The 13097-nt window shown below is 44.8% G+C and overlaps 3 protein-coding genes across 7 annotated transcripts in view; 2 read left to right on the forward strand and 1 right to left on the reverse strand.

Moving 5' to 3' along the window:
• NPAS2 (neuronal PAS domain protein 2) overlaps positions 1-3199 on the forward strand; it is a 105915-nt gene extending 102716 nt beyond the window's left edge. For all 4 annotated transcript variants that reach the window (XM_063392591.1, XM_063392592.1, XM_063392593.1 and 1 more), the window contains 2 exons: positions 597-783; positions 1928-3199. In XM_063392591.1, coding sequence (XP_063248661.1) covers positions 597-783; positions 1928-2110 — 370 coding nt within the window. In that variant the 3' untranslated portion in view covers positions 2111-3199. The remainder of the gene's footprint in view (positions 1-596; positions 784-1927) is intronic.
• Positions 3200-5894: 2695 nt separating this feature from the next.
• On the forward strand, positions 5895-11003 carry RPL31 (ribosomal protein L31). The gene is made up of 5 exons (XM_063392597.1): positions 5895-5999; positions 6583-6699; positions 8222-8347; positions 10331-10443; positions 10931-11003. The coding sequence occupies exons 2-5, from the start codon at positions 6593-6595 to the stop codon at positions 10960-10962; spliced, it is 378 nt and encodes a 125-aa protein (XP_063248667.1). The 5' UTR covers positions 5895-5999; positions 6583-6592; the 3' UTR covers positions 10963-11003.
• A 516-nt stretch (positions 11004-11519) lies between these two features.
• Positions 11520-13097, reverse strand: part of TBC1D8 (TBC1 domain family member 8) — a 47870-nt gene continuing 46292 nt past the window's right edge. For both annotated transcript variants that reach the window (XM_063392596.1, XM_063392595.1), the window contains exon 20: positions 11520-12481. In XM_063392596.1, coding sequence (XP_063248666.1) covers positions 12023-12481 — 459 coding nt within the window. In that variant the 3' untranslated portion in view covers positions 11520-12022. The remainder of the gene's footprint in view (positions 12482-13097) is intronic.

Raw genomic sequence — 13097 nt, forward strand, 5'->3', positions numbered from 1 at the left:
GTGAGATGCATTCTTCCCTCCAAGTCCAGCTCATGCACAGAGTAAGGGAAAGCAGTGCTGCCAGTAGTGCTGATGTTCATATTAGCAGGTCCCATGCACAGGAATCATTCATTGGGAATTATTTGGGGGGTTTCAGCTGTAGAAGGCCCAAGGAGACCTTACAGCAGCCTTCCACTGTCTAAAAGGGGCTACAAGAGAGAAGGGGAGGGACTGTTTAGAAGGGTGTATAGGGATAGGACAAAAGGTAGTGAATTTAAACTGAAAGGGGGCAGGTTGAGATTAGATGCTAGGGAAAAATTTGTTACCGTGATAGTGGTGAGGCACAGAAACAGGTTGCCCAGAGAAGTGGTGAATGCCCAATCCCTGACAGTGTTCAAAGCCTGATTGGTGGATGGAGCTCTGAGAAACCTGGTCTAGTGGAAGACATCCCTGCCCATGGGAAGTAGGTTGGCACTAGACAGTCTTTAAGGTCCTTTCCAACCCACAGGATTGTGATTCTATGATTTAGGAAGACTAGGGATTGCCATCCCTATTCTAAGAGAAGACCTTTGTTTCCAGCACTTTGTTCTTGATTGTTTTGCTGCTTTCTTCCATAGGTATTCTCAAACCCAACAAATGTTTCAAAGTTTGGAAGTGCAGACTTCCAGCAGCAGCTCTCCAATCATACTGATGGGACAAGCAGTGTTAAACCAAGGGTTCACCACTACCCCTCCTTCTCAGCCATCCTCTTTGCCACCTATGCAACTCCAGCACCAACAGCATCAGCAACAACGCTACCTGCAGGTAGGACAAAGAGGATGATATAGAAAGTGTGCACACTGAGTAACAAGGTGAGTGGGCTGTGCAAAGGGGGCCCCAGGTTTCTGCTGGAGCCTGATCCTGGCAGGGATGACCATTAAAGAGATTCTGATTCTGACTTCTGATGTGTGACACACTGCTACAGTGGCTGGTACAGCAAGGGAGCAGTGGGAACAGTCAGAATATTTTAAAGGAAATTATTAATTCTGAACATTGAAAGCATTATCAGATTATCTTGGATATATTCAGAGTTTATTTCCAGCTGGAGAAAATCAATGCCTTAGGATTTGTTCTGTACTCTTTATTCAGTATAAAATTTGCTTAGTTTACAAGTCAAAAGATGATTTTTAATTACCAGCATCAACATAAAATAGATCTGGATCAGAGATCTGGATCCCTTCAGGAAACTAACATATTTTATCAACTCCACAAGGCAAAGAAGATAAAGTAGAGCGTGTTGCCTGGAAGAACCAGGTGATTTGAAGATGTAAAAGTACTTATTTTTTGACCTAATTCAACACATACTAAAGTAAAGGGGGGAAATGAGGTGTCTCTGTATTAGTTCAACAGGAGCTGAACTGAGTCTATAAAACCTTGTCACATATCCACTGGCATCACTGAAAGAGTATAACCAACCTCAAATGATTAAACTCTTGTTATTGAAGTGAAATCCTTATCGTAGCTGAGAATTAATGAAAGAAAGTCTGGCAGATACTGTTTCCAATAAAACATCTGCAAAATTCACATCAACACTGCCTAGCTGTAAGCTCAGGAAAAGGAAGGGTTAGAAGGGACAGCAGGAGGAGCATTAGGATCCCGTTTTATTTCTGCCATCCATCCGTGTCATTTCTGACATGTTCACCCACGCAGTTCCCAAACAGGCTTTTCAGGATAACCTGCAAATCCCAGGAAGTGCTTTCCTATGAGAAAACCTTCTCAGTGCTTAATTGGAATGTTCTTTGTTGCAATTTATGTCCATTCCTTCTAGCATTAGTTAAGCTAACCTCATGCCAAACAGCTCCAGAAATAAAAGCCAGTAAACATAGTAGCATTTTTAAGCATCCTGTAACCTGAGGACATTAACACATGAAAGAATCAAACACCACAATAAATTTTATTTTATCTGTAGGTGCAAACACCAAGTTCTTTGCACAATGAACAACCCGATTCTTTGCTCCTGCCATCTTACTCACCACAGCAAGGAAATATGGGGTATCATCAGACACAGCAGCAGCAGCAACAGCAACAACTAACATCAAGAAGAAGGAATAGTTTGTCAGAATCATCAAATTTACCACAGCCTCTGCGATAAGAGTCCCACCAGCACAATCAATGCACGATTAGCTTTAACCAATGGGCACATGGGGCAGAAGAGAATGACTTTGTACTTACTGTTCTGGCTTTTGCACAAGCATTTCTCTCCCAGCTCTATGACAGAAGTAGGCCCAGAGTGCAGACTGCCACAGACAGTGCATTCACGGCACGCTGGCTTCCATTTGCACTGTGTCGTGAGCACAGGATGTACTGACAGAGCAAAATAAAAAGGAGTCAAAAAATCCTGTGCGGCCTCCATCACCACTGGGAGCATGGGAAGAGGCATTCAATCCCGGCATGTCACTCTGGAAGCCATCTGGCAATTCCAAAAGACTGTCGACAGACTCATGAGGTACTTGGCCTTCACTGTTTCAGTTCTTCTTTTGTGTATGAAAAGCACTGCGTCAAAGGTCTATCGAGGAGAGAACAAGAGATTATTTTTATTATGATTATTGTTATTATTTTGCACAACTGCACAGATGACAAAACCTAGGCACTTTCTGTAAAGAGAAGTTTGTTTCTTTATTCTTGTGGCCAAATTAGCACATCCAATGGAGGAAAAAGCCCAGCCATTGGTGAAGATGGTCTACAGCTCATAACCCTTGATTTAGAATCTGAAAAGTATTATGCAGCTTACCCTAACTGTTCTTCATTACTAAAAACCAACCAACCAAAAAAACAAACCCACAACCCACACTGGACCGCTTCCCACATGAATTGTGATTGCAAAGGAGAACTCAAATTGTAAGCACAATCATGCAACTCTCCAGTAGTACAACATGAAGCCTTCTTCAACCTAAACTCACCCACTCCAAGTCTCTGAGAAATATGCACTGTGTTTTGGCCCACTGACTCGGGATGCTGCAGACTATTACATATCTCTTTCATTATAACATTTAGGATTAAATTTTCCTTTGGAGGAAAAGAAAAAAGAAAATGCACTTTTCGCTTTTTTTGTATGTTTTCCGTTGATATGTTTCTAAGAAAGATTTTATGTAATTATTAAATAAAAAGTAGTGTATTGTACAGCTGTTGTAATAATGACCTATTTCTATATAAAATAAAATCATATGGAATTATGTGGAAATTATTTTGTATATGAAATATCAACTCATTTCACAAGTATAAAGATTGTGCTTGTGCTTTTTTGTGAGTGGGTATTTTGTAATAAACTAATGAATTAGAAATGTTTTTGTGAAGGGAACTACTGTTTCATGCTATATACAACTCAAACTATTATTTTTTTCCATTTAATGATGGACAGTTGTCTTTATTTGTAGAATAAAATAAAATAGCCAAAAGGCTTTATTGCAGGACTTGCACACATTTTCCTGTGACTGTTGAACTATGTGATTCACTTTAGACTTTTAATCTTAGCCACAGACTTGAATGGTGTTCGGCACCCAGTTAGCAAAACTAAGTTTTATCCCTTGTAGTTTTTGTCATGGCATAGACACTGAGAATGAAAGCTCAGGAACTTATATTAGCTGCAAGCGAAGACAGCGCGTTTAAAGTACCTTTAAAACTTGAAGCACCTTTAAAGACCTCAGGCAGCTTTGTACTTCCAACCAAAGAGTTTTATATTAGCACAAAATAGATGGTTTAAAGAACGGTTTGACTCGGCATATGCCAAGAGCTTTGACCCATGTCCAGCTTCAGTGTTTTAAGACATTGCTGTCCTGAGTTTTGGGGTACTGGGTTCTGGAATACTCGCCCTGTAGACAGTCTGGTTTCCACTTTAGCATCCTTGTGCAGACCCCTTTTCATGTTAAATTCAAATTGAATACAGGATGGAGCAGCCAAGGCTGCTTTCCCTCTGCAGACAGGGAGAACCTCCAGCACAGATTGAGGCAGGTAACTGAGCACTGGAATGTCTTCATTCCCCTCAGTAAGACTGAAAGGGGATGGCCCTCAGGGCAGCTTGCAACCACTGGTGCCAGCATTAGGTTCACAAAGTGCACAAAGGGCACTCAAGGGCCTTTCCTCCCTGGAGTACCAAGAATCACATCAGCAGAACCTATGTGTTCTGGTTTCTATGCCATAGGGGGACAACAGAGATAACTGGGCTAGGAGCTGGAAATTGTGGAAGTAAGCTTTCATGGAAACAAAAAAAAGCTAATTTGCCCTGAGTTTTGAAAAAGCTAAACACCTCCTAAAGAAAATCCATTGACAAAATTACCCCAATGCTTCAACTGCAAGACTGGGTGGTAGCGCTGATGGGTGCATGTGTATTTCAGTCCATGCAATCCCTCACTGAGAGAGGAGGTGGGAATTGTGTCTCTAAGAAAGTATTTTTACTCCTAACTTTAGTTACCGGGGTGAATTAGCCTGCTCATCCCTTTAAATGCTTGTATTCAGTGAAGCAAGAGTGACCCCACCAGATGAAGATTAGAAAGTTAGATGTGAAAGTTTCACCTAATGTCTGAAGGAACCTTTCTCTTTCCATTAACTACAGACAAACCTAAGCAAAGGCCAGCTAGCTAAGCTAGAGGCTAACTGCATAAATCCCAGCCACTACTGGGAAAGGAGGGGACTAATCCGTAAGCCCTAAATTCATGTAGGAACAGGTAATGAGGGAATACAAGCACCTCAGGGGAAATAAATCCTGTGGAAGCAGCAGCTGATGGATCTCAAACTACTATGACAGGAGACACAGGAAGGAAAAATTCCTTTAAAAATCTATTCTACTCTCAGATTATAAACATACATCTCTCTCAGTTGCCAATGTTACATCCAAACCAAACTCAGCCTCGGAGCAAGCACTTCTTAACTTTCTAAAACTGGTGGCAGTGTAAAATGTTAACAGGGAGGTGCTGTAAATAATGTGGGGTTGCCTTCTAAGCTGGTTTAATACGTTATTTGGAAGGATACAGACAGCTCACAAGAGCAGATTTACATCAAGACCTAGTTTTTCACACTCTTCCCGATACACACATTCCGGTTTGGGATTATTGTCCTCGTTCTCTGTTGCATGCACAAGGCAACGCCGGTCCGCCTCACAGAGCTGGGCTGTTCTAGTTCATTATAGCCCAAACCCAGCTTGTTCCAGCATAATCCCTCAGCTTGGGTCAGTTTTCCGGGCAGGGGGGTGATTACATCAGGCTACTGCCCCATGCCGGGATGTCTCGGTTCTGTCTCGGGAACAAGAGCTCCAGATCTGCAAAGGGAAAAATGATTGCTGGAAGCACCACTGCGCCAAGTTCCACACACGCCACTCCAAGGAAAAGGGAGAGACCCTACAGAGGAAGTGGGCAGGCAGGCACCGAACACCCCCGGGCACACACTGACACCGCCACAAAGAACACCCCCGGCCCAGGCACACACTGACACCGCCCCAAAGAACACCCCCGACCCGGGCACACACTGACACCGCCCCAAAGAACACCCCCGACCCGGGCACACACTGACACCGCCCCAAAGAACACCCCCGGCCCGGGCACACACTGACACCGCCCCAAAGAACACCCCCGACCCGGGCACACACTGACACCGCCCCAAAGAACACCCCCGGGCACACACTGACACCGCCCCAAAGAACAGCCCCGGCCCGGGCACACACTGACACCGCCCCAAAGAACACCCCCGACCCGGGCACACACTGACACCGCCCCAAAGAACAGCCCCGGCCCGGGCACACACTGACACCGCCCCAAAGAATAGCCCCGGCCCGGGCACACACTGACACCGCCCCAAAGAACAGCCCGCGCGCACACGGACACCGGGCGCACACGGACACCGCCCCACACAGCCCCGCCCCGGTACCCCCCCCACGCCGCCCCCGCCCAGCCCCGCCCGCCGCCGGCGCAGTCGCGTCGCAGCCCGTCCCGGAAGGGCTCCTGTTTCCCAGCGTGCCCCGCGCGCTCCTTTCCGGCCGGTGCCCGGGCAGGGTGAGTGTGCTCCGGGCCCGTCCCGCACCATCCGCCTCCATCCGCCCCGCAGGGACCGCGGCGCGGCGGCAGCGCGGCCCGGCCCGGCGTGGGGGGCGGTCCGGCAAGGCGGGCACCGGCTGGGATCTCCCGGCGCGTCCGCGTTCGGCGGGAATGGGGCCCTCTGCTGCCGTCCCCAGGCCCGGGAGGCCTGCGGGACTCATGGGATGGGGATAGGGCCGTGGTGTTGCCCCCGGGAGGAGCCGGTCCTGCCCCGTCGTGTTCATTCCGGGACGGGCTGAGCTGCGCTCCTGGCTGGCCTTGCAGAGGGAGCGGGCCTGGGGCTGGCCAGGAGGCCGCTGTTAATGGTCGAAGAGTCTCGGATGTGGTTCCTGCTTTTCTCAGGGAGATGGAAGTAAAGCATCTGTGATGCTGGAAAGTTGCTGCGTGTAGCCTGCGACTGGTGCGACCCGGGGGTTAATGAGGCTTGGGTTTAAGTGTCTGAGTGTGAGAGTTGTGGGTTCGTGATGGGCTGGGGCGGCGGGAGGGAAGGGGACGGGGAAGGTGCGAGGTCTGCGTTTGACGTGCGCTCGGTGCCTTTTAGCGTCGCTGAGATGGCTCCCGCGAAGAAAGGCGGCGAGAAGAAGAAGGGGCGCTCTGCCATCAACGAAGTAGTAACTCGGGAATACACCATCAACATTCACAAGCGCATCCATGGCGTGTAAGTTCTTTTTGTCAGCGAAATTGGCCTTCTGGGAAGGGGCGTTGCGAAGTGGGTTCGGTAGGTTTTAAAGAGCAGAGGACTGCCCTTAGAGCATTGTGTTTGTGGTCACTTGTGCCTCAGTTGTGTCTCGGGGCAGCAGCTCTGTACCTGCTCAACCCCAGACATGGCTTTCAGGAATAAGCCTGTTTCTGTGATTGTGACTGTTCTGGGACTTAAATTGTTACTGCTGTGTACAGGTTGTCATATTTTCCCAAGCAAATGCTTAAATTGCAGCCCACTGTCAAAGTTTCAGAAATTAAATACTGTTGTAATCAAATTACTGGCTTCATGTTTATCGCAAAATTGTGTGAGGTGAAAACTAGGATACGATTTGTGTTAAAGGGTATTTGTAGTGTGTAGGTGAGAGTAGCTTTTTAATTGACCAGATGCTGAACTTCATCAAACTGTGTAGTGGAGAAGTGCTTCAGAGGAAACTGCAGTGCCCTGCATTCTGTGTGTGCCTGCAAGCGCATGGAAGACACCGTCCAAATCCAAACAATTGGTGCAGTGGCTGAAGTGAACCATGGAATAGGAGAGAAATGAGGCAGTGGAGCAATGCAAAGCTGGCTAAGAATGGGAGGCAGTGGTGCTCTTTAAATGGCAATAAGGTGCCTTGTCTGTTGATTTGCACTTCATTCTGTGTTAATGCTGATAATCCTGCTGTCCAGCTTGCTTTTTGGGCATGATGTGCTAGAGTTAAATGCTTTTTATCTGGTTCTTGTCTCACTTGCAATCGAGTACCCACTTCCCATTTCTAGCACAAAGTATCAACAGCAGTGTGCACATAATATACTGAATATAACACAATAAACTAACTATAACCTGCTGTGGGACCTCAGACACCACTGGCACAGCCCTGTGTCACTGTGTGGGTATAATGTATATGGTTAAACACTCATGGAGCAGCTCTTACTTCCCCTGTGGATGCCCAGTCCTGCAGAATCTGGCCGTAGTGGGCATGAAACAGGCTGTACTGGGGAAAGAACCCAGTTCTGATGGTGGTATTGGTGCAGTCCTGCTAGCATGAAAGAAAGTAACCATCAGGCACTGTTCAGCAAAAGCTGATATTCAGAATAACATCCGTTTTGTTCTTCTGCTGTCAATTTCAGTACTGATATGGTTCTGTCATCTTCTTGTTTTATTGTTGCACAGCTTTGCTCATTGGACTTCTATTCAGTGTCTGTGACACCTCTGATCTCCTCAGTGTCACTGAGATATTCAAACATGTTGACATTAAAGCAAAGGCTTAAGATCCAGGAGATCTTGTGGTTGCAAAATTGTACTGAAATTATTCTACCCAAGTGGTTTCTATTAAAGTTAGCATCTGCCTGCCAGGGTAAAGGTGTAGTCAGGCTAGTGCAGCTGTGTTAAGCACAATGCTTTTTTGGGGTTGTGTGTTTGGAGAGCACAAGTGTGTTTGCACAAGGGTTAGTGCTGACAGTGTCCTGAGGTTAAAGAAATGGCTTTTTGTTTGTCCCAGGGGCTTCAAGAAGCGAGCACCGCGCGCTCTCAAGGAAATCCGCAAATTCGCGATGAAGGAGATGGGTACTCCTGACGTTCGCATCGATACCAGATTGAACAAAGCAGTCTGGGCTAAAGGAATAAGGTGGGTTTTTGCAACTTTCCTTACTGGATGAGGAAGGACATGAAGGATTAGGAAAAAATTGTATACTTCTTGCAGTATTTGCATTTTCTTTGCAAATGCTTCCTTCTTATGGTGTACACACCAACCTAATCTTTTTGTCACCTCTGTGTTCTGGTCAGCTGTCCTGGCATATTTGTAATAAAGCTTTGGTGAACCCTGGGATTGAAAGAATTTCCTTCTACTTTTAATAAGAATGAAGCAAAAGAAAGAAGGAATGCAGGCTTGAGGGTGGAGGGTGGGAAGGCAAAAGGATTGGGGTATTGTAATACTGTAGTACCTTGATCCCCATTGCAGCACACAGTTTTTATAAACCTTTTAGTGATAGCTACTATCCCAGGCTAAGTGGGATTTGTGTAGTGTGTCTGAACAGGCTTAGGTTTTGAAGCGTGCTGAACAAATGCTGCACAAAAGAAGGTGTGTTTTCAACAGGGCCATTAATCTTTTCTTGAAAGTACAAATAAAAAAGTAGTTTGGGGACCAAAAACTACAACTTCTGTTAAAAATCACTGCTACAAAAGCAGCTGATACAACATGCGGAAAGATGGTCCAAAAGAACTCTTGTGGGGAGAGGGACCTCTTGAATTGTAATAAAAGGTTAACTGGTCTGGATTGATGCTTTGAGAGAGGCTCATGGGTTTAAACTGTGTCTGCTGGGAATTAGATCCCCAGGTCTGGTCTATGACATACATAGAATGCTTTGCCTGGCATTGTGTGGCCAAGCCTTCCTTCAGAAGCAGAGGGAGGATGGGGCTGGGTTACTGGGTCTTACAGGCAGGAGTTCTCTGTCCTCCCTGTTAAACTGCCCAGTTCATAGCGAGTGAGGAAATAGCAGTGGAACCAGGAGACAGCTTAGATAATTCCAGAGCTTTGTAATGAGGCTGCAAACCGAGACTTCCTCGTATTAACTGGTACAGGTGCAGTCTGTGGAGCAAGGAGATGCCACATCTGTCTTAGCAGTGTGAGTCTGCAGTTTTTACTAGTTAGAATACATAATGTATGCAAAGTAAAGTATCTTCCTCTGGAAGGATCAGCAGAGGTTAAAATCACCATGTTGGCTGGTATGATAGTCAGTGATCTGCATAAAATAGTGAAAAATGCTTTTGACTTTGACAGGAAGGGAGTGAAGCAAAGCCAGTTCCTGTGTCTAATTGCTATGTCCACCTGATGTAATAAGTATGTTCTTGAAAAGGCTGTTCTTGCAGCAGGGAGGAGGAGGTTCCTTCACATTTGCTGTGGAGCAAAGTACTTTGAGCAGGAGTTTTCTAAAATCTTGAGTTCAAGGTGGCAGGTTAGTTGAAAAATGATGTGGAGAAAAAAATTTGTGCCTCCTCTCAACAGCATATTTTGGGCATTATTAGGTGAGGACACTAAGCTGTGATTTACCTATTACAAAGAAAATCATTTAACAGTTTGGTTATGATTCCATGGGCTTTGTGAGGAAGAAATGATGACCAGTTTTGTGTCCATAAGTAAAACCTTGGTTCAGGCTTGATGCTCACTAGAATTTCCACGACTTCTGGCATAAAGATAGGCAATACTCTGATTTTTGACAGAGGCCTTGGGCTTTCAGGGTAGATTGCTGGGGTTTTCCCTGTTTTCTATTGTAGTAAGAATTGCTTGTCAGTAACAGCTGCTTGCTGATCATGTTTACTTGATGATCATCTTCATGGTGTATTTCCTCAGTAGTGGACTGATCATGCACTTCTGACTTTATGCTCCTGCTGGATTATGAATTATCTTACTCAAGGTTCAGTTAAATCTTACCTGCTAACTTTAATAAAGCCAAGCAAAACAAATTTTTAAAAAGCTCCTCTAAGGCAAATGATACAATCTCTTAAGGTATAGGAATTTGCTCTTGGTATGATGCTGAGAAAGAACCTTACTATGCATTCATGGTTTTCAGTACATACTTCACTGTAAATTAATCTGCCATCCTCATTTTAGGAACGTTCCTTACCGTATCCGTGTGCGTCTCTCCAGAAAGCGCAATGAGGATGAGGATTCCCCCAACAAGTTGTACACTCTGGTTACCTACGTACCAGTCACAACATTCAAAGGTAAGGAGGGTTCATGCATCTCCTGTGCCATGTTTCTCTGAACAAAAAGGAAAGTAGGACAGCTCCTCCTGTGGTGCAAAATTCAGATGAAAAGCACGCTGCAAGAGTCAAACCACTGGCTTAACCTAGCTCTGCTGTAGGGGACAGAGCTCCTGATCCACAGTAAAAGGAAGTGAAATGATCATGTAATTTTGAAAGCTTGAAAAAGACGGGCCATAATCACTAGGGTAGTTTCAAGGTTTGTTTTCCCATGTAAAGGCCATTCTCTGATGTCAAAAGCTCAGGCAGGTTAAACCCTCTGTACTGGTCACATGAGAAAAATCAATTCTGTCAATGCAACTAAGTTTTTGTTTTAGGAGAAATATTTGTCTATATAGTTTGCTCTTCCAGAAGTAGATCAGCAGACTAGCCTTGAAACTGTAGGAGTGCTTTCTTGGGAAGACTTCCATATATATAACGGGTGCTGATAAAATGTCTTGTTTTGCAGGTCTACAGACAGTCAATGTGGATGAAAATTAAACAAATTTTCATTACAATAAAAAGATAAAATATATTCTTAAGCTGTTTTTATTGTCCAGTCTCTTCAAGCTCTCAGCTGTGAAGCACTGAGTTAAACAGGTACCAGCCTTTTAAAGTATCTTGCTTTCTTTGAATTTGAACATAATAGTGTTATTTTCTTTCTAATTAAAGATACACTAGACTTATGTTACATGTGAATGGAATAAGGAGGGGATTCAAATGTTCTTTGTGGGTGGCAGAGTCATGGTGGTGTTTTTTTTGTTTTTTATTCTAAGGTATTCTAAGTTAAGGTCAAGTTTGTTTAAAAACAAAACAAGAAAAACTCAACCAAAACTGATCAATATTTCATGTATGTAATCTCATGTGGATGGATGATGTGCCCCACTGGCCTCTTAGGCCGAGAGTAGGCTTCTCCCAGAGCAGCTTAGTGTGCAGCACAGAAACAGGGTTTTGATGAGTGAAATAATTGTGGTCATGCTACCTCAGGGTGTTTCTTTAAGGCAGTAGGGACCAAAGGCACTTAGCTTCCCCAAACCAGTAAATACTGTCAATGCCAGTCTTGTACAAAACAGGTTTATTGAAAAGTGCATGTTTTCACAGACCAACATCAGAAGCATGTCCATGTACACTTAACATTTCAGCGAGACATAAAAATCGGAGTACAATCAAATATATTAAAATAGTTTCAATTACCAGCATTGAAACAGTTTTCAGTATTAGTGCAAAAAAAGGCAACTGAAACAAACTGTGGACAGCAGATGAGAAGTGTTTCCCTGCTTAAGAAAAAAAAAAGACAGCTGGAGCCAGCCTCTGCTCTCCCAGTGCGGAAGAGGGCTTCAGTGTCTTCACACTGTAGACAGATGTTTCCTTTTACATTCAAAACAAGAACATAATAAGTCAATGGCACAAAACAAACCTACACCCCTTTTTAGCTTTTAAAGCTTTTAAACTGAAAACCACAGACCAAGAAATTGGATACCAAAGTCCACTGCTAACTGAAAGTCTTACAGTATGTCCTTTGGCATAATTTCAGTGCATTTCATTTTTGACATGTTGGCTGCTACTGCGTGCTTGGTTTTGCATGTTCGCTCCGTGACAGGCAGCTCATTCCATTTGTTCTGAGACTGTATTGATTTAACTTTGCATTTTCAAGCTTTGGTTTCAGTTCTAAGGGTTTTTCAAAGAAGTTAACTAATGATTGTTCAGTCAAGAGGGAGGCTAAAATATGTTCAAAAGAGACACTCCAGTCCCCTTCAGTCACAAGTGAAGGTTGAGAGTCTTTGTGAGGGGTCTTCACAGTGTCAGTAAAAACAGCATCCTGGTCTGGAGCAGAGGCCTCGGGCTGCACGTCCTCAGTGAACTCGTCTGATCCGCTCCCCAGGCTGATGCTCCTTTGTCCTACTTCTCCAATCTGAAGTAACAGTGTGGTCACAGTGGCAATGGCTTGATACAAATCATTCTCCTCTGGATCTTCATGAAACATGCTGTACAACGTTTTGCAGAACTGAATGAACTCCCTCTGTAAAGGATGAAAAACCAGCATCAAAGTCCTGAACAGCCATGCTAAGGGTCACTGCAGGAGTCAGGTGGGGCATGACAGTGCAAAGGCAGGCTGTGTACATTTATTTATATGTTCTTTTATAACTTCTGCCTGCTTTTAAGAAAATGTTAGTGAAGGGATTTCAACCCCCAGTGGTGCTAGGAAACCCTGTGCTGAAATCAAAAAGAGAAGAGGACAGTGAAGTATTTTGATGCCCTGATGAAGGAAATGAGGACCTGCCAGATGACCTAAGGGCAAGTGAGATACAAGGGAAGGGATAACCCCATATTGGTGGCTGCTACACAGTGGGTTACAGCCAAAGTAGCCATCCACTGGCCTGCAGGCAAATTTCCCTTCTGTTTCTCTTGCCTCTTTCCCAGCTCTTCTAACAATTCGAGATCTTCCCTGCCCAGCTCCTTTCTGTCTGTCCCTTGCTCACCCATTGCAGGTGGTTATCAGGCTACAGAGGATGTCTCCATATACCCAGTTAGGAAAGTTGTGAGCCCTCAGTGCAACGATGCCTTTATGAGAGCATGAGCCCCTGCAGAGCTGACTGGCTGGGTACATGCCACCCATTTAAAACTTCACGTACCAA

Source organism: Prinia subflava, chromosome 3, assembly GCF_021018805.1.
Source record: "Prinia subflava isolate CZ2003 ecotype Zambia chromosome 3, Cam_Psub_1.2, whole genome shotgun sequence".
NCBI lineage: Eukaryota > Metazoa > Chordata > Aves > Passeriformes > Cisticolidae > Prinia > Prinia subflava.

Coding starts and splice junctions, on each gene's coding strand:
- RPL31 (XM_063392597.1), top strand. CDS start 6,593: ATGGCTCCCGCGAAGAAAGGCGGCGAGAAGAAGAAGGGGCGCTCTGCC. Junction 6,700..8,221: donor CACAAGCGCATCCATGGCGT/GTAAGTTCTTTT, acceptor TGTTTGTCCCAG/GGGCTTCAAGAAGCGAGCAC. Junction 10,444..10,930: donor ACCAGTCACAACATTCAAAG/GTAAGGAGGGTT, acceptor CTTGTTTTGCAG/GTCTACAGACAGTCAATGTG.